This window comes from Amblyomma mixtum, chromosome 7 (assembly GCF_055824585.1).
Source record: "Amblyomma mixtum isolate Tamu chromosome 7, ASM5582458v1, whole genome shotgun sequence".
Taxonomy (NCBI): Eukaryota; Metazoa; Arthropoda; class Arachnida; order Ixodida; family Ixodidae; genus Amblyomma; species Amblyomma mixtum.
Window position 1 is genome coordinate 9,824,577 of NC_143018.1, and position 17,988 is coordinate 9,842,564.

Genomic DNA, 17,988 nt, shown 5'->3' on the forward strand with positions numbered 1-17,988 from the left:
TTGAAAAGGTCTGTGCCAGTGGAGACGCGTGTCGTGCTGGTTTCGATAAGGCAGCTTGGCAAGCAAAGCTTTCCGTGCTGTGTTTGATAAGGTGCAGGTGACATGCCAGATTTCGATGTTTTGAAAATAGGAAGAACAAACAGATATGCAAACCTGATTTCATTACGGTAACTTTAATAATAAAAATATTAATTTCAAGACCCGCATCTCCCCTTAATGTCTCATTACAACTATTCATGTCATCGCAGCAACAGTAAAGAGTAAGTTTTGTGTGGTCTTTACACTGCAACTCCGTCATTACGCTTTTCACAAGACCATGGGAAAGAGAAATACTCAGCAGCCAGGAAATGTAGTAGCCGAGTACAGCGCGTGAAAAATTGTACATCGTTGTCTGTTGCTGCTTTTTTTATTATTTATTGTACATAACATGTTCCTCGAGAATTTCGAGAATCTCTGAAATTCTCTGGAACCTTTCTGCACGCGCAGATTGTGCAAAACACCTTGCAATGACTCCATCTGCCTGTGCCCATTTCAGAACACTGCGGCATCTCAGGCGGCCGACGAGAAGACAGACATGGCTGACTACGGAGACAGTGAGGATGAGCTGCTCAAGAACCACGATGAGACCAAGGAGGCGGCTGGCGAGGCGGGTGAGTGGCGGCCAAGCGGTCGACTTGCAACACTTCTCAGAAATTCCTGCGGCACCGCAGCCCCCGTTGCGCCTTTAGACAGTGAGCAAAGCAGCCCGCCTGACTGGCCGAAAGCACCTCAAGTGGACACACAGCTTTAGGACTGTCATGGTCACTTGCCGGGTCACCTGCAAACATTTTAAAAGCATTTCTTAGGCTTTGTAGCATGTGTTTTTACTATCAGCAACAAATCAAACGCAAACAAGAAAACTGAAATTCTAACGCGAGAGCACAGAACATATTAGCTCCTGGAGAGGGATTACAAGCAAGGTTGATGAACCCTTTGTGTAGGAGAGGCTTCGCACCTTCAAAGCAAAGTTAACCTGCACTAGTACTGAGCTGTTTGCTTTTCATTTGTTGCTGATGTAGTACATGTTGCATTAGATGCAGCCTATGTCGCTGACTGAATTTTTTTTTTCTTGTTCGATTCTTGGTGGCAACCTTGAAGAAGGCTCCACAGTTCAGCCATCTTTCATGTGTTTCAGCTGAAATTTTTTCTTCTCTGCATCCTTCCTGGACATTTCTTGTCAGGACAGTGAAATCAGTGCCTGCTGATCTTGTGAAATGGGCAACCCAACTAAATGCCTTTTTATTTTCTTCCTTGGCGAAGGCATTTTATGTGGTCCTCTTCCAGTGTCTGGTTGGTGTCTCCATCTTCAGCTCCTTTTGTTGTAGTATCATGTTTACACATATATAACACAACCACGAATATAATTCTAGGGGGGGGGTTTCAGACCTCATAAAAAATATTACGACTATAATGTGATCTCAGCCTGTTCCAGCCACTTTCAACTGAGAACTAAGAAAAAACGATGGCGGCATGTGAAAATACTCAAGCAAGGGGTACATCAGTATCATTTGAGACTCATCGCTTCAGAAATGCGTTCGCGACGCCATGGTGCATAGAGCTGCCATGGTGGCTCAGTGCTTATGGTGCTTGGCTGCTGACCTGAAAGACGTGGGTCAGATCCTGGCTTTGGGGTCACATTTCGATGGAGGTGAAATGACAGAGGCCTGTGTTCCGTGCAATGTCAGTGCACGTTTAAGAACCCCAGGTGGTCAAAATTATCCGGAGCCCTCTACCACGGCCTCCCTCATAGGCTGAGTCCCTCTGGGACGTTCAACCCGACAAAATCAATCACTGGGCTTAGTAAAGCCTCCAATGCCAACTCCGGCATTTTTTTCTACTTCCTCTGGTTTTACTGAAACTTCCACTGTAAGTTCTCCGCAGTTTTTTATTTCTGTGTGCCAAGTTTTGCAGCAGAACTATGTTTTATTTCAGTGCAAGTGAATTTCAAAATTTCCCATTTTGTGACCTGAATCGGGGAGATTTCTATGAGCAACCTTGCATGTGTGACTGGAGGCATGGCTGTCGATATTCACTCTCTGTTTGCTGAAGGACAAAATTCCGATCTGGCTCTGGGTCATTTCAGACAAACAATGTCCCAAGTGCTCACTTGTGGTCGCCACTTTAGCCAATCAACGCGCGCATGATAGGTTTTGTGACAGTGTCCATGATGTCATAGGATTGTCTGTCGTGACATCATCGTTTCGTAGAAACCCTGTTTCGGTTTCCTGGTTTTCGATCTTTTTGATGCTTCTGATTGGTATATTTATAAACATTTTTGTTTACCAGAGTGAGGGGACCCTAAACAACATGATGTGATCATCAGGTAAAAATGTTCAAAGAATCCCCACAGCAGCTGTTGTCACCGTAGTGCCACCACTGCTTCATGTTTTGTGCTGCCCAGCCCTGTGCCCATTTGCCTTCCTTTCCTTTTCCAGGGCAGTTAAACAGCTTTGCCCGAGAAGTGGTCCACGCCAGCTTGCTGACACCTTAAGAGTTCTCGCTGTGGCCAGGACACTTTTTTTTTCCGAACATCTGGAATTTACATCCTCGCTACTGAAAATATTGCACAGAAAATGAGTATCTGTAATTGTTACACGAGTTAAAAACAAGTTTGAAGCTTATTCTTATACCTAAAATATCTAGGAATTAGTCTTTTAACTGTATTAAAGGTGCACTGAAGAGGATTCTGAACATGTCTTTTTGCCACGGGAACTCGGTCCACACGTTCCTAGCATTCTTAGAAACAGTGACTTATTGCCCTGTGTGGCCGATTTCCCCAATTAAAACGAATTAACGTCTGGCTACCACCTTTTTCTTTGAATTCTGCCTCGTACGGTGGGCGGAGTCGACCAACGCGTGGAGCGCCTTTCACCCAGTCCCGTGGAGGCTTTGCTTCCGCTTTATTTTGTTTTTTAGGTTTCCATGAATAAATAGTTTCATTCGCAGATAATATAGTCGCAAAATAAGCCCGAAGAAATAAAAATACGCGCAGACTATTTGCTACTACGGACTACTATGTATTACTCCGCCGATGGCAGAGCGGCAAGCCGCCACGGGCATGGGTGAAAGGCGCTCCACGCGTTGGTCGACTCCGCCCACTGTACGAGGCAGAATTTAAAAAAAAAAGGCGGGAGCCGGACGTTAATTCGATTTAATTGGGGAAATCAGCCACACAGGGCAGTAAATCGCAGTTTCTAAGAAAGCTCGGAACGTGTAGATCGAGTTCCCGCGGCAAAAAGACAAGTTCAGATTCCTCTTCAGTGCACCTTTAAGTGGATAATCGCAGTGATGTTTGAGCAGGCACTCGTGTATTTTCAGTTTCGGATTTTTTTTATTCTCAGTGTAGTAGTTTTCATGGGTTACGTTCCCAGTCGCTTATGAGCGTGATTGTGCACAATGCGGCACCTTCATTCTTAAAATATTTATTCTTAAAAATTTCTTAAAAAAAAAAAAAAACTATAAAGCTAACCGAAGCATAGTTCTGAGAAAGGTAACTTCAGTATAGCAGATACTTTCTGGGACAGCCTTGACTGGTATTCCGAAGAGAGAGAAACATGACAGCACATACACTGAGCAATGTTTTTATGTGCGCGTTTTTGAGAGGAAATTACTGAACAAGTGGCTGAGCACAAGGCTACTCTCAGTGTTTCAAACTGATTCGAAGCACATGCCAGTTCACTCACTCTGTTCCGTGACTTAGCACGGGTGTTCAGACCTAATGCCATGCCAAGAATTTTTACACAGGGAAAACTCAAGCACGTAGAGGTACCGCGTTCTGATGCCGACGTTTCAAAGCCTTCTCCGCACAGGATTCACATGACTGCTGCACACATTTTCTTTTCAGTAGTTTAAATAAAGTGCACGCGTGCAAATGCACGCCCAGTCAGAAAAAAGTCCGAATTGCCGCTGTGAATAAACTACCACATTGCGGGCTCTTCCTTCGCTAGCTAAAAAAAACTGCCTTTTCTGTGAACGCAAAATAAAATATGCATGTGGCTTGCCGCAGTATTTTGGCTATTGGCACCATCGGCATTTTACGATTAGTGCACACAGTGTAAGCAGTAAGCCGGATTCATTGCTCCAAAGTCTTCTTCTGATATCGTCCTTGTGTCATACATCAAACAGATATTCTGAGACACTTTGACTGCTTTGATGCTGTTCACGCTTCTGCACTCATCTGATATACGGCTAGCGCTGAGCACATGCAGACCATTCAACGCAGAGATTACTCAAATATTTATTCATATCCTTACAGGACCAAGAAAATATCAGCCTTATAGTGGATACATGATTTCAGTAGGCCTTGCTTACCGTGTGAAATGTTGCAAACACTACGCATCAGTGTTTGCATGCTGCTTGCAGGTAAACAGCCAGTGGGAGAATAGCTGTGCAAGGCGCGAATGCGCAGTCATGTGACAAAACAGTTGAAACATGGCTGCGCTCATTCGTTGCCCGCTTGAATGCATGGGCTAAATGCGCAACTTTCCCCCCTGGAATCTGTATTATGTTCGTTTCCTTACTCCCTTAAACTCTTTCAGTGCCTTGTCTTTCTCGACGTCCCGCTTCGTCTTTTCACATTCGTGCCACCCCCTGCGCGTCATTGAATAGTTGGCTTCTCTTCATCGCTCGCATGTCTAGTGGCGAAGCTCGCTGTAGCTATCGTGAGGAACAGCGGAAAAGGAAAAGTGCGTTGTTATATTCGTACTTTTACTACGAATATAAGGCGAGATGCGTTCTGAAACCAATGAATATAGGAGGAAATCTGGTGTTGTATTTGTTTAAATACAAGTTGAGTTCACCAGACACGGGTTCGATCCCGGCCGCGGTGGCTGAATTTCAATGGAGGCGAAATTCTAGAGGCCCGTGTACTGTGCGATGTCAGTGCACGTTAAAGAACCCCAGGTGGTCGAAATTTCCGAAGCCCTTCACTACGGCGTCCCTCATAGTCTGAGTCGCTTTGGGACGTTAAACCCCAATAAATCAAAATCAAATCAAATCAAACAAGTTGAGTTCAGCTTGATGTTGACAGTGGCAATGGATTGTCACTGGATTATTTTGCCGTATCTGCAGCACACGTTGGCAAACGGCTATCGGCAGGTGAACTGCCAATGTGCTGAGATGGCAAATTTCTAAAATTGGGTTTCACTGCAAGACTGAGATACTATGCTGAAATCATTTGTACATAGCGTATTGGAGTTGCTAGAAACCATTACAAGTCAGTTGTTGTAAACTAGGGACAGGGAACAGACCTTTTTTCATAATCAAGATTGCTTCCCGATGTTGCACTTTCATCCTAATAAAGGCCACTTAGTACATGACGGAAGCCAGCAGTTACCGAAGCCAAGGAGCATAGGGGCTGTCTTTTTTTTATTTGTGGTGTTCATCAATGGGAGAGCAATAAAGTGATTACATTTAAAGATGAGTAAGGCAAGCATATAGTGTTAAACTCATATGCTAGTGCTCGCCAGGCACACGTAATGTTGTCGTGGGGACCACTGTGAGAAGTTTCACTTCAAAGCAGCACACAACAGTACGGCCACATGCGCCCCTTAAAGAAATTACAGGTGTGGCATAATGAGGGCTGGCAGGCAGCATTGAAATGAGGCCGCCTTAACCATTACAAAGAGTTAAACCAGGCGGTATTTCTGTGTCAGTTCTCAGGGGGACAATTAAAATAGCTCACAGGACAACTACCACTGTGTTAAATTAAATTCTGCAACAGTTTACAATGGTGAACATAATATTGTTTATTAATTATTGTTTGTGTTGTTCTGTGCTAGTGCACATGAGGTCACTATGATGTCACTCGTGACGCCACTGTGTTCAGGCCACTCAGCATGGCGCGTTGCACGGTGGCCAGTTAGCATGGCGCACTGTTGACTAGCGTAGTGCAATGTTGCGACATTGCCTCTGAACTGGAAAGCGTTTTAAAACTGTTCCTTTCAAAACGCAGCTTTGTCGGCGGGAGCGGCGGCGGCCAGCAGTACGTCGGCGTCAGCCAAGGACACGCTGAAGAAGGACGAGCTTCCGGCGCTGGCGGCGGCCGTCGGTGCAGAGTGGCTCAAGCTGGCGCCGTTGCTGAGCTTCGGTGAGGATGAGATCCTGTACCTGGCCTCCGAGCACGGCGGTGATGCAGTAAAGCAGGCCCACCAAGCGCTGCTCGTGTGGTTCGAGCAGGAGCCCGAGCAGGCGACGCGCTCCACGCTGCTCCAGCTGGCCGCCAGGGTCGGGCTCAAAAACAGGCTGGCGCCCCTCTTACTCAATTCACAGGCGCCACAATAAAAAGAGAAAAGAAAAGGCGTGGTATTTGTTTCATTGCGCCGACGTCGGGCCACCAGGCAGCGATGACGCACGGCAATGTGCACCCGGCACAAAGCTTGAGGAACAAAGCACTTCTTTATTTATTGCTTTATTTACTACAGACTGATAACATAGCACGCATTAAAGGTGCGCACCGCTGCCGTTCGCCCTCAGTGCGGATGCGTAGGTCACCCTGTGGGCGCCACGGGCGACTAATCGTTGCGAGGTAGTGGTAAGCGGTAGCGGTACGCGCTATGCTAAACGTCTCTACTGAATACTGCAGATCCCCAGAAGGAGCCCTAGCAGGAGGGGCAAAAACTGCATTGTGAAATCGAAACTGTTCTCAGTGCACTCACTTTGCTACAAATGTTTAATCACTGATTTGCTTATTTGTTTTCATTGTTGCGTATAAATTACTACACAGATCACAGCATAATTGCTATGTGATCTGTTATGTTCGACAGCAATACGAGAATAGCGACATTTTAAATTCGAAACGTGATTATGAAGTAAACGTGATTATTAAGTGATGTAGTAAAAAGTGATCAGTATGTATATTATCAACATAGTCAGTGTTCGTTATTACATCAGTAGGCAGCTTGTTTCATTCCTCGATTGTGCATGAAATAAAAACCACTTACAGGCGTTTATTCTCGCGTGGTACAGAGCCGGGAATCGCGTGTGATGATGCCAATTGTTAGTCGAATAGACAGGATAAAATATTGAGTATTCATAGACAGTTCATTGTTTTTATGTAAAGATGCGAATTTTAGTCTTTATTTTTTTTTCGCGCTTGCAGTGGTGGGATATGGCTTGCTCTTTCATTAAAAAGTCGGTAATATTATAACTCTATGATTAAAACGGATGGGGAGAGTCCATTGCGCGGTATATATTAAAGAAATAATGAAGCATACGGCATTCTGCCGGATAGAGTACTCGTAGCGTTTGCCTAGTGTAACCCTGGAGGGAATATTTTTTAGTTTTTGCTGAGGAAAAGTCAAGTTTGAGGAGTGCGCGTATATTTTGGCAGTGTGACTGTTCCAGCTGAAATTAGATATCTACTTATCTTCGATCACGCATAACACTGGACGCACGGAGCAGGGCGAAATGTAGCGCCATCTTACGAAGCGTCACTCACGCACCAATACAACGCGGGTCGGGCTTGGCCAAGCGCCGCTGTAGCTTGCACGAACGCTCCTGTAAAAAAAAACAAAAACAAAAAAAAAAACGCGGTTTTTTGGCGCGCTGGTTCACTTTTGACTATCAGGCACGCCGTAGTGCAAGATCTTCCCAAAATCCCGGTACACGATCGTTTGTGCACTGCCCGTCCATGGAAACGCGATGATGCAATGCAAGATGGGAGCAAACTACGAAATTAATTGCGACCCACAGAGAGATACAACAAAGAGTGCGGTATGTCACGCCGGAACACCCCCCTCCACCCCTGCCACCTCCTCAATGCATTGCAGCTGATAGTACAATCCCATATTCGGTCCATAATAATATTAATTACACGCATACGTTGTCTTTTCTCCCGTTACCCATATCCCCATTCATTTTAACCAGTTCACTGATTGCGCACAGAGAAGACTATTATGTAAAAAGCAGAGACGGATATGTGGTACAACTTGTAGAAAGCAAACGTAGCAAATGTTTCGTAAGCTTTTCGCGCGATAAGCTAACTGCTAGCCTGTCGGTCGGCATTCGAATACGTTTTTCGCGCACTGGCACCACAAACCGAGAATAAAATGCAGTATTCCATGATTAAAAATCAAAGCATGATCTCGTTAATGCACATATGAAGCGTAGGATATCTACGTACTTCGTGACCCTAGAGAAGAAAACTGCACAAGAGTATAGATTTAGTGTTCGCAGTACTCACAGTGTTTACTTCTTGAAACACAGTTCAGTGTTTACATTCATGTTCAATCTCGTATCATCAGCAGGCCACTGAGCCCCGAGTTGGCCCTGCTAGCGTATCTGAAGCGGTGTCGAATTAAAACACCGGCGAAGCAATGCGAAATGTTTTTTTTTTCTCGTTTTGCTTATTATGCTTTGGACGAGCGACACACGAGATGAACGTTGCACGTTTTCCCTTCTTTCCCATTGTATCGCAGGCATGTAAGTATGCAGCCTTTGCGTACACGCACAAACACGCTTGCGTGAATAGACTTGCCCGCGCTACCCGCGCGTTTCGTGGCAACCACCGTTCTGAAAGCTCCGCCCATTTTTGAAGATTTCGCGCATGTGGCGACCTCTTTTCAGCTAGAAAAAGACCGTAGATCGGGACAAAATTTTTCTTTTATAAATTATAAAACGCCTTGAAAATTTTCGTGAATATTCATGACGATAACGTTTCTATTTCTGCTTGAAAAAAATAAAGGAGCGATATCAGTTGCCTGTGATTGGTTTAGGTTGGTGTTACGTCACTTCTGCGCAGCGATTTATTCGCGTCATGATTGGGTGACTTTTCTAATGGATAAAAGAAGCTGGTTCTTGGCGCGAAGACGGCGGAGAGGTACAGTCGCGCGCGAATTCTGTAGTAGTTCAGTCGTCTGAGGCACTCATATTCGGTAAATATGTCTCTGGCTACGCGAGACATGAACGTCATTAACAACAACCTGAAGAACAAGGAAAATCACGTGAGTATTTGCAGCATGCATTCATAGTGCTGCGGTTGATTCCGCAGCCGTTAATTACCTTTTCACGCTCCTCGGCATCCAGAGCTATCGCCTCGGCTCGTAAAGGTGGCTTTCAAGCAATATGGTACCTCGGAGGTAGCAGCAGGAATGCTAATGCTTGCCTAGGAGCGCAAATGTGCTGATGAGACAGATTGCGGCAAGAGGCGCCGCCTGCATCTTTTCCACAGAGCAGCAGCTTTAATGCGATTTGGCAGAGGTCCCAGGTTCTTCGCACATCTTTTGCAGGCCCTAATCTTCAAAAGAAGCTAGATTTATCAAAAGCTTGAGTAGTGAATTGTTTTTGTGCGACACTAGTGCGCCTGAACACGTTAGCGCGAGAGAGGCGCGGGAAATGAGCCAGCCAGATGTTCCGGTATTGTCCCGCCAAAATCGGCGGGCGTAGCCTCGTCAAGCTCAGCGGTCGGTTTCACCTTCACGCTGCACGCTCAGTGGTAGCAGCCGCCTGAAAGAAAAATAGCGCAGGACAGTTTTCTGGACTAGGGCTTGTGGACTATTTTCGAGGAAATTTCCCAGCAACCCTGTACTGGCTGGTGGCCACTACGAATGATCCAGCCAAACTCTGTTGAGTCCATCTCTTAGTTCTGTGAAGTTTAATCTTTCTACTCAGTTCATAGTTGTGGCAAAAACGCTATTAAAGCGTGAAAGGTTCACTTTTGACTTAGCCAATGTCATGCGTTCCGATAATTCGTGTAGATCGAGCCTGTGTCTAGGAGCAAGGAGAGAAGGAATCTGATATGCCTCAGTATACTTCATTGCAGCGAAACGTTATTCTTTACGTGCTTTTTGTTCGCTTAATTGCAGGCACCCGACGGCACCATCTCCGACTCCGTTAAGGTTGAGAAGAAGGTGAGCACCACGTTTGTTTGTTTTTTTTTTTCGCTGCTACTAGAAATGCTCGCGAGCGGTCGAGTGCATGTGCTTTGCAGCTAAAATACATGACAAATATAGTTCAGTAGAGTCGCGTACTTTCGCACGTATCCCTGGCATGAAACATGTTCATTGCGGCCGGACGCGACAAGATTCAACCTAAGTATACCTTTTCAGTGAGCGCTAATTCGCACTCGGCTATGATGTAGTACGCTCCCGCGCGTGTTGATCGCGTAGCGATTGCAGTTCAGTCAGCTGACAAAGCTAGCCAGCGAGCGATATTTAGTCGCGCCACTTGCGAAACGCTGAATCAGAATTCCGCATTTCTGCGGCCGGTTTTGCAGACGTACGCGGTACCTGATAATTTTGGCGCCAACTACGCTACGCTGCGCCTAGCTTGGAGCTGTGAAAAGCAGTTCGCTGGGTGTCCGCAGGGGGCGTGACAGTCCGGGAAAAAAAAAAAATTCCATACATCTTGATATTGGCCTCTCAAGGTCATGCGGGGAAAGCGCGACACAGGAATTGGAGCTTCACCGTCTGCCTTTGTGCGCGGGTGTTGCAGCAGCAGCCGGCGCGGCGGTCGGCGCCTGTGGAGGACGAGCCGCTGCTGCGCGAGAACCCTCGTCGGTTCGTGATATTCCCGATCGAGTATGAGGACATCTGGCGTATGTATAAGAAAGCCGAGGCGTCCTTCTGGACGGTGGAAGAGGTGGACCTGGCCAAGGACCTGCCGCATTGGGAGTCGCTCAAGCCCGAAGAGCGGCACTTCATCTCGCACATCCTCGCCTTTTTCGCCGCCAGCGACGGCATCGTCAACGAGAACCTGGTACGGATTTACTGACAACAATGCAGCCCGCATGAGTTGCTCCGGACGCGAGCCAAAACTGGTTTTTAATTTCTTTACTGCTCCATGGCTAATAATAAAGCTCTATTCCAAAGCCTCAATAAAATTAATCATTGCGAGTACTTAAATAATGCATTGCATAATTGCGGACGTGCTTGATAATGTCTCTCCAATACCCCTGTTGGTGCGTGTTTTTTTTCCTTATTTCCATGTTTTTAATTAATATATTCGGTGTTAAAATAAATTTTACAATGTCTTGCGATTGATGTTCTTAGGTAAGTTATTGTTGCAGAGTTCTTTCTGCCCTGCTGTAACCGTTGTAATAGAACTTGGGGGGCCTGTGAACCTGCCTATAAGCAGCTTTTTCCCTGCAACCTTGTTTGTGAAAGCAAATCGGATCAAATTGTTTCATCTGATCAGCCTCTTACGTGTGCGCTTGATAGCTGTGTGTCATCGGTCAAGCTTCTAGAAAGACCCACTTTTGGATTGTCTATTTCTAAAAAAAAGAGGGGGGGGGGGGGGCATCTACATTGCTTTCTATGCACTAAAATTGTGGTGCTTACGTGTGCTGCAACAGTGAGGATATTGCATGTGTACATGTCTATACTAATGTTGGCCCTGCCCTCTTGTTTTGTAGGTTGAGCGCTTCAGCCAAGAGGTCCAAGTGACGGAAGCACGCTGCTTCTATGGCTTCCAGATGGCCATTGAGAATGTTCACTCTGAAATGTACAGCCTGCTCATAGACACGTATATCAAGGACTCTGCTGAGAGGTGTGTTTTCTTTGAATTCTGCTGAAATGGACATCTTCATTTTTGCTCGCTCTGCACCCAAATTGTTGGGTTCATAAAGTCTGTTGCACTTGCTTGACATGGCATGGCACACTCTGCAGATTATGCAAGGCCTGCTGCCTCAAAGATGTAATAATTAGGGATGAGTTCTGGCAAGACTAACCGAACTGGTGTGGCAGTGGTTTTGGAGAGCTCAAGCTAAAGCATATTTGTGTTCTTTGTGATGGCAGCTGTATTCATCGCATTAGCTTGCTGTGTGTGGTATTTATTGTGTGAACATTTGTTGCAGCCCCTTTCAACAAAATGAAATCTATATTCCCTTGGCATTCATCATTGTCACTCCTTTCTAGTACTGTTGCAGGTGTCACTTCAGCTGCTATTGAATATAATGAGGAGGTATACCACACACAATAACAGTTTCTTTCTGCACATTGTAGGTGCTTTTATTGCATTATCCATCTCATATTTGCTACAGAAAAAGACTTATTGCGTGCAGCCATGTTGAAGTGCGTCCCGTTTCTGTCTACCCTGACAGGGAGCGGTTATTCAACGCCATTGAGACGATGCCGTGCATCAAGCGCAAGGCGGACTGGGCACTCCAGTGGATCGGGAACCGCAGTGCCAGCTTTGGGGAGCGTGTAGTGGCCTTTGCCGCCGTTGAGGGCATCTTCTTCTCCGGCTCGTTTGCCTCCATCTTCTGGCTCAAGAAACGCGGCCTCATGCCGGGACTCACCTTCAGCAATGAGCTCATCAGCCGGGATGAGGTACGCAAAGCAATGCGATGACTTGTGCATTGAGACTGCACTTCGTGGTAATGCTCAGTAGCAATGCCCTCTTAATTCAGACCTGAGGAAAAGTTTAGTTCATCGCATTAATGGCATATTACTCAATTCTGAAAGTTCCTATGAAAGTACACGGAGAGTATTGCAGCCAAAGGTCTAACTGTTCTTCCTCTAAGCATTTTTCTAAGCTTGTGACTTCTTATGATGCTTATTACATACACTGCAGAATGGATCTCTGAATCAATATTGCTGATAATTTCATGGTGAAGTGGGAGAAGCTCTATAGAGTTATTTGGCTGTGTGTGGCAGGAAGCTGATTAAACAAAGCAACCAGTTAGGAAAGCTTCTCAGGTCACCCCTATTGTTCTACTGTTCTTGAACATTTAGGCTAGTTCATGGGGGAACAGAGAGTACTCTTCAAGATGCAGACTTGGTCCACATTTTTTTTTCAAGCCTTGTAAAAGACAAATGTTCATTACAATGTACGCGGGTCCAACGAAGATATACAATCTATCGCAACCTTGGCTACCTGCTGGCAATGCTAGCACTGTGAAACCACGTGATGGTGTGCACTTGAGTCTCTCATACTTTTTCCTCGTGACATTGGTGTCGCGTGGCAAAGCCAACCTAACCGATTGACGCATAGCAGAAATGCCACTTGCTTAGTGTGCTTTGCTACCAAAGGCATTGTGGAAATCATCTTTACCTTTGTATTAATGACATTCTTTTATATTGTACTGATAAAAGCATTCGACCTCCTATGATAGCTAGTGGCTAGTCAAAGCACTGTCCGCTGTGGCTTTGATGCGAGTGGAGCGCACGACACGTTGCTAGTGTGGGTGCTGTGTATTCTTGCATCTAGTTTGCAGATAAGTTTATTTATTGCCACTATTGATATGTGGAGCTACTTCATGATCCTCTTTGGGTTGGACATATTCGGGATCTGCAGTAACCTGCATATACTCGGAAGGTTGGAGGCCTGCTTTGCCAATTTCTATTGCACTGGTGAGGGTGATGAAATCAGTTAGTTTTGAACAGTATATGCCAGTCTTACAGTGGCTTCTTCGAGTAACAGTGGCTAGATGGACCATATAAGGTCAACGTTTTCATGTTAGGTCATTCGCTTAATCAGGGCAAATAAAAACAAGTTCAGAATGGTCTAATCGTGGAAAGCTTGCACACCATGGGTTTATGAGAGCTCAATTTTCGGAGCTGGATGGTATGGTTAAACGGCCTCTTCTGTCGTGATTGTTGTGCCAATGCAACTGCAAATCTTATGCTGCAGGAATATCCGGTCTGAGCATGTTTCCCGTTCTCTCGAAACCAGTGGTACTGTAAGGTTGCAAAGACCAGTGTTGTCACGTGCTGCCAAAAAGCTTCGGGATGGCACCCCTGGAGGTGTTGTCCCCACATTGGCAGCAAAAGCAGATGCTGCCCGTGCTATTCAACTCCTGTTTAGCCCATCATTTGGCTGCAGGAGTCAAGCACACGGGTACATGTACACATGGTAGGCTTAGGGTTCTGCATGCAGTGAGCGGTGCTGTTGAAATTCTAGTGAGGAGGATGTGAGGCAAGCCCCAGGACTGAGAAAGGCAGCGACAGAAATGGAGGACAACTGTTTAATAACCCATAGTGTGCGCGTCTGGCAGGTTGGACAATACACTACTGATATACGAGTATCGTATATCGTGCTTCAGCAAGCTCTCATTCCCATGGAACATAAGCTGGCTTTAAGACAAGTAATTGGCACAAGTGTACAGCAGACCTGTCGCACTATTACCATGAGTGTGAAATAATAATGGAACAGTTCGGATACATTCAGGAAGATAGGCTGCTCTGTGCAGGTCAAATTGCAGCTCTTCGAGCGACATTGAAGTACAGTTGAACCTCGATATAGCGAATGCGGATGGTACCCTTCCTGAATATGTTCAACAAACACATGCGATTTCTACTTTAAATACGAATGCTGTTGACCATAAGATGTATATCGAGCGTCATTGTCAACTTACGTGAGTGGGGAGCTTGCATTTTTAGGTAACTGCTGTGGCTTTTGGGTATTTGTGCTCACATTTTTTGAGACATACTTGTCTTGTATGGGTACGGTATCAAAATGCACAAAAGCGCTTTACAAAATGACCGAATTGCACAGTCTTTTAGACTGCTTTTTTATATGTTTGCAACAATACCTGTTCCTCATCAGGGCCTGCACACGGACTTTGCGTGCCTCATGTTCAGCCACCTGGTGCACAAGCCCTCGGCTGAGCGGGTCAGGCAGATTGTGTGCGACGCGGTGGTCATTGAGCAGGAGTTCCTGACCGAGGCACTGCCCGTGGCACTCATTGGCATGAACTGCGAGCTCATGAAGCGCTACATCGAGTTCGTGGCCGACCGGCTGCTTGTCGAGCTGGGATGCGAGAAGGTTGGTTTTTGCTGCTCTCTGCTTTGTGCTGTTTTTGTTCCTTTGTTTGTTTTCACAATGCGGCAAACTTTTCAGTCAGTTTATCTTGATTAGCCCCGTCGCGGTGGCTCAGTGGTTGCGGCGCTCAGCTGCTGACCAGAAAGACGCTGGTTCGATCCCGGCCGCAGCGGCCGAATTTCGATGAAGGCGAAATTCTAGAGGGCCGTGTACTGTGCGATGTCAGTGCACGCTAAAGAACCCCAGGTGGTCGAAATTTCCGGAGCCCTTCACTACGGCGTCCCTCGTAGCCTGAGTTGCTTTGGGACGTTAAACCCCAATAAACCAACAAGCTAAACCAGTTTATCTTGATTAATGTTGCTCTTGGTGCTATTGAGGACAGATATTTGTGTGCTTAGAGCCAGTGAGTGTTAGTATTAATTGACTGTTGATAATTTGAACTCAGGGTCAGAAATTAGTTTCGAATTGATGTGACCCTTCCTAATGCATTTCATGTTGTCAGGACCACTAATGCATTTTGCGTTTTCTCTGTGCCACTTAAAGTGGCAATTTCACTGATCGATAGTTTTGTTGCTTGAAACCACAGCTTTATTGGTGCAACTGCATTTGTTCTGTGTGCCTGTCTTATAACCGATACGTCTGGCTAACTGAGGCATGCAGTGTAATTAGTTTTGTGAATAAAGATTGGTGTTGATAGCTGATCTTCAACTGGTCTTCCCTTGTTTTGCCAGGTTTACAACTCCGAGAACCCGTTCGATTTCATGGAGCACATCTCTCTGGAAGGGAAGACCAACTTCTTCGAGAAGAAGGTTGGAGAATACCAGAAGGCTGGCGTCATGGCCAAGAAGGAGGATCAAGTGTTCACGTTGGACGCTGACTTCTGAGTTGCTTGTGCGCATGCGATTTTATTTATACTGAATGAGCGCGCGCTGGTCTGCTCGTGCGCTGTTCATGACGTGTACATAGCAATTTCGATCTCTTGTACGGTGAAAATAAACCTTTTTATATAAATCTTTTAAATATCTTCTTTTTAGTGATGTCTTTAGCAGATTGGGCAGTTGGTGACGTACATGAAAAGACTATGATGCGTGAAGATGGCCGCAGCTGGTATAGGATAGGGTCAACTGGAGAGACGTGGGAGAGGCCTTTGTCCTGCAGTGGGCGTAGTTAGGCTGATGATGATGATGATCTGAAAGAGTTGCAGAACATGCCTACAAAGGAAAGTGCTCGCTACGTGATCAACTGCAGTTGACATTTTGCAGATAGTTCTGCTATATAGACAAGATCCTAATGAATTTTCCTGTGCCAGATTTTTGAGCTTCAGGTGTACAAGAGGTGTCTTGATTTCATTAAACTCCTATTGTGCAACAGCTTGAAGCTGACATGCCAAGAGTTGTCACCTTGGTTGCCTGCATGTTGTGTTGTCCTAGTTGCACCCATTTGATTTAATTGTTTTATTGGACAAATAAAATTCACTACACAATACGTTAATTGCCGCCGTGGTGGCTCAGTGGTTATGATGCTCGGCTGCTGACCCGAAAGATGCGGGTTCGATCCCGGCCGTGGTGGTTGAATTTCTTTGGAGGAGAAATTCTAGAGGCCCGTGTACTGTGCGATGTCAGTGCAGGTTCAAGAACCCCAGGTGGTTGAAATTTCCGGAGCCCTTCACTATGGCGTCTCTCATAGCCTGAGTCGCTTTGGGATGTTAAACCCCATAAAAACCAAACCAAACAATACGTTAATTGACCCTTTTGACATGACAGCTCTGCGCCTTTGCTTCTCTCCCCGTGACCCCTCTACTGAGCTCCACTGTGCATCAGATTAGTGACAGGTACAAGCAACAGATGGCGACAGCTGCAAATGCATACCAGCCAATCTGCATATGCAGCTGGAGCGTAATAGTAGAAGCATATTGTGCCTGTGGTGCAGATATGCATTCGTTTTCAACGAGTTTTCTCTGCAGCAGACAAATTTCCACACACACACACCGAGGGTGCAGTATCTTGCGAAAAAGGCAAACTTGAAGTAAAGAATTGTACAAACCAGTCCAGTATGGCAGTCTATGGAATTACTGAATCTGCTAGAAGTGTCCAGGTTGCAGTGATGATGTCCATTAAATGCTCACTGCATTCAGCTTATGAGGAACACCCCATATAGGTATTCTTTACACACTGTGTTAGGTCTTTGACAGTGTTTTGAGGTGTATCCATTTGGTAAGGTTAAGGACTGCTGGAAACATTTGTTACTGCTGTGCCCGCCCAAGAACTTGATGCCAAACCAGGTGAGATGGCACATGCACGAAAGCCTTGCCGGGATTTCAGTTTGTTTCGGACAAACTAATGTTAAATTCCAACAATTGAAAAGGCAACGTGAAGTGCGGCTCCAAAATCGTGGAATGGTGCTTTGGAAAAACTCCTCTCCACTCTGTAGCGCAAAAAGTATGCCTAATTTTTACTACACCCCCAAATTTCCAGTACAGCAGAACATGAAAATTGGCAAGCCTTCATTTTATATCTGGGTGGGAGGAATTAAAAAGTTTGGTGTATGGGGTTTAACATCCCAAAGCGACTAAGGCTATGAGAGACGCCGTAGTGGAGGGCTTCCGGAAATTTCGACCACCTGGGGTTCTTTAACGTGCTCTGACATCGCACAGTACACGGGCCTCTAGAATTTCTCCTCCATTGAAATTCGACCGCCGCGGCCGGGATCGAACCCGCGTCTTTCGGGTCAGCAGCCGAGCGCCAAAACCACTGAGCCATCGTGGTGTCTGGAATTAAAAGGAAAGCATAAGCCAATGGGGTGGGATGCAACCAAAGAATGTTTGTCTGGGCTTGCATAGTGGTCTAGACATAGTTGTGGCTGGTTAATAAGCGCGCTTTGGTTCCTGGGTGAAAGCGTCCACAAAGGATGTCCATAACAAATTATAGGGCAAAAAAAAATAATTCAGAAAAAAAACTTTTGGTCTGCTTCTGCACATAATCATTTGCAGTGAGGTGGAAATTCGACAAAATCTTTGCAACTTCTTTATTAGTCTTGGGCCAATATTGAAAAAGAAAAAAATGGTTCGAAGTGCATTGCAAGCCACGAGATGTCTCATGAAGTCTCGTGACATGATGATATCACTCCTTGATGGCTGTTCACATCTCTTGAATCACTAGTACAGTTGGCAGCAAAAGTTTACGGGATATGTATGGTCAGAAACAAAATTACTGTAGTGGCTCTTCCCCACCTAGCTGCCTGGTGTTGACA

General features: G+C 45.7%; 2 protein-coding genes and 1 long non-coding RNA gene across 3 annotated transcripts in view; 2 read left to right on the forward strand and 1 right to left on the reverse strand.

The window, feature by feature from the left end:
• The window catches only part of Hpr1 (THO complex 1-like protein Hpr1), a 28,563-nt gene extending 22,226 nt beyond the window's left edge, over nt 1-6,337 (forward strand). Inside the window, exons 18-19 of the mRNA XM_089551641.1 lie at nt 536-650; nt 5,993-6,337. Of these exons, the coding sequence (XP_089407767.1) occupies nt 536-650; nt 5,993-6,321 (444 nt within the window). The 3' untranslated portion in view covers nt 6,322-6,337. The remainder of the gene's footprint in view (nt 1-535; nt 651-5,992) is intronic.
• Nucleotides 395-8,493, reverse strand: LOC149334963 (uncharacterized). Its single transcript, XR_016283989.1, has 3 exons — nt 8,222-8,493; nt 7,482-7,536; nt 395-817 (listed from the first exon to the last, which is right to left on the reverse strand). It is a non-coding gene; the product is annotated as an uncharacterized LOC149334963 (long non-coding RNA).
• A 321-nt stretch (nt 8,494-8,814) lies between these two features.
• On the forward strand, nt 8,815-15,751 carry RnrS (ribonucleoside-diphosphate reductase subunit M2). Its single transcript, XM_089551646.1, has 7 exons — nt 8,815-8,981; nt 9,843-9,887; nt 10,471-10,734; nt 11,390-11,523; nt 12,077-12,305; nt 14,524-14,742; nt 15,471-15,751. The coding sequence occupies exons 1-7, from the start codon at nt 8,919-8,921 to the stop codon at nt 15,621-15,623; spliced, it is 1,107 nt and encodes a 368-aa protein (XP_089407772.1). The 5' UTR covers nt 8,815-8,918; the 3' UTR covers nt 15,624-15,751.
• The last annotated feature ends 2,237 nt before the right edge of the window (nt 15,752-17,988 follow it).

What these genes read in the sequence shown, in the direction of transcription:
- RnrS (XM_089551646.1), top strand. Translation starts at nt 8,919, where the DNA reads ATGTCTCTGGCTACGCGAGACATGAACGTCATTAACAACAACCTGAAG. An exon ending in TGAAGAACAAGGAAAATCAC is followed by an intron (nt 8,982 to 9,842) that starts GTGAGTATTTGC and finishes GCTTAATTGCAG; the next exon opens with GCACCCGACGGCACCATCTC. An exon ending in TCGAGCTGGGATGCGAGAAG is followed by an intron (nt 14,743 to 15,470) that starts GTTGGTTTTTGC and finishes TTGTTTTGCCAG; the next exon opens with GTTTACAACTCCGAGAACCC.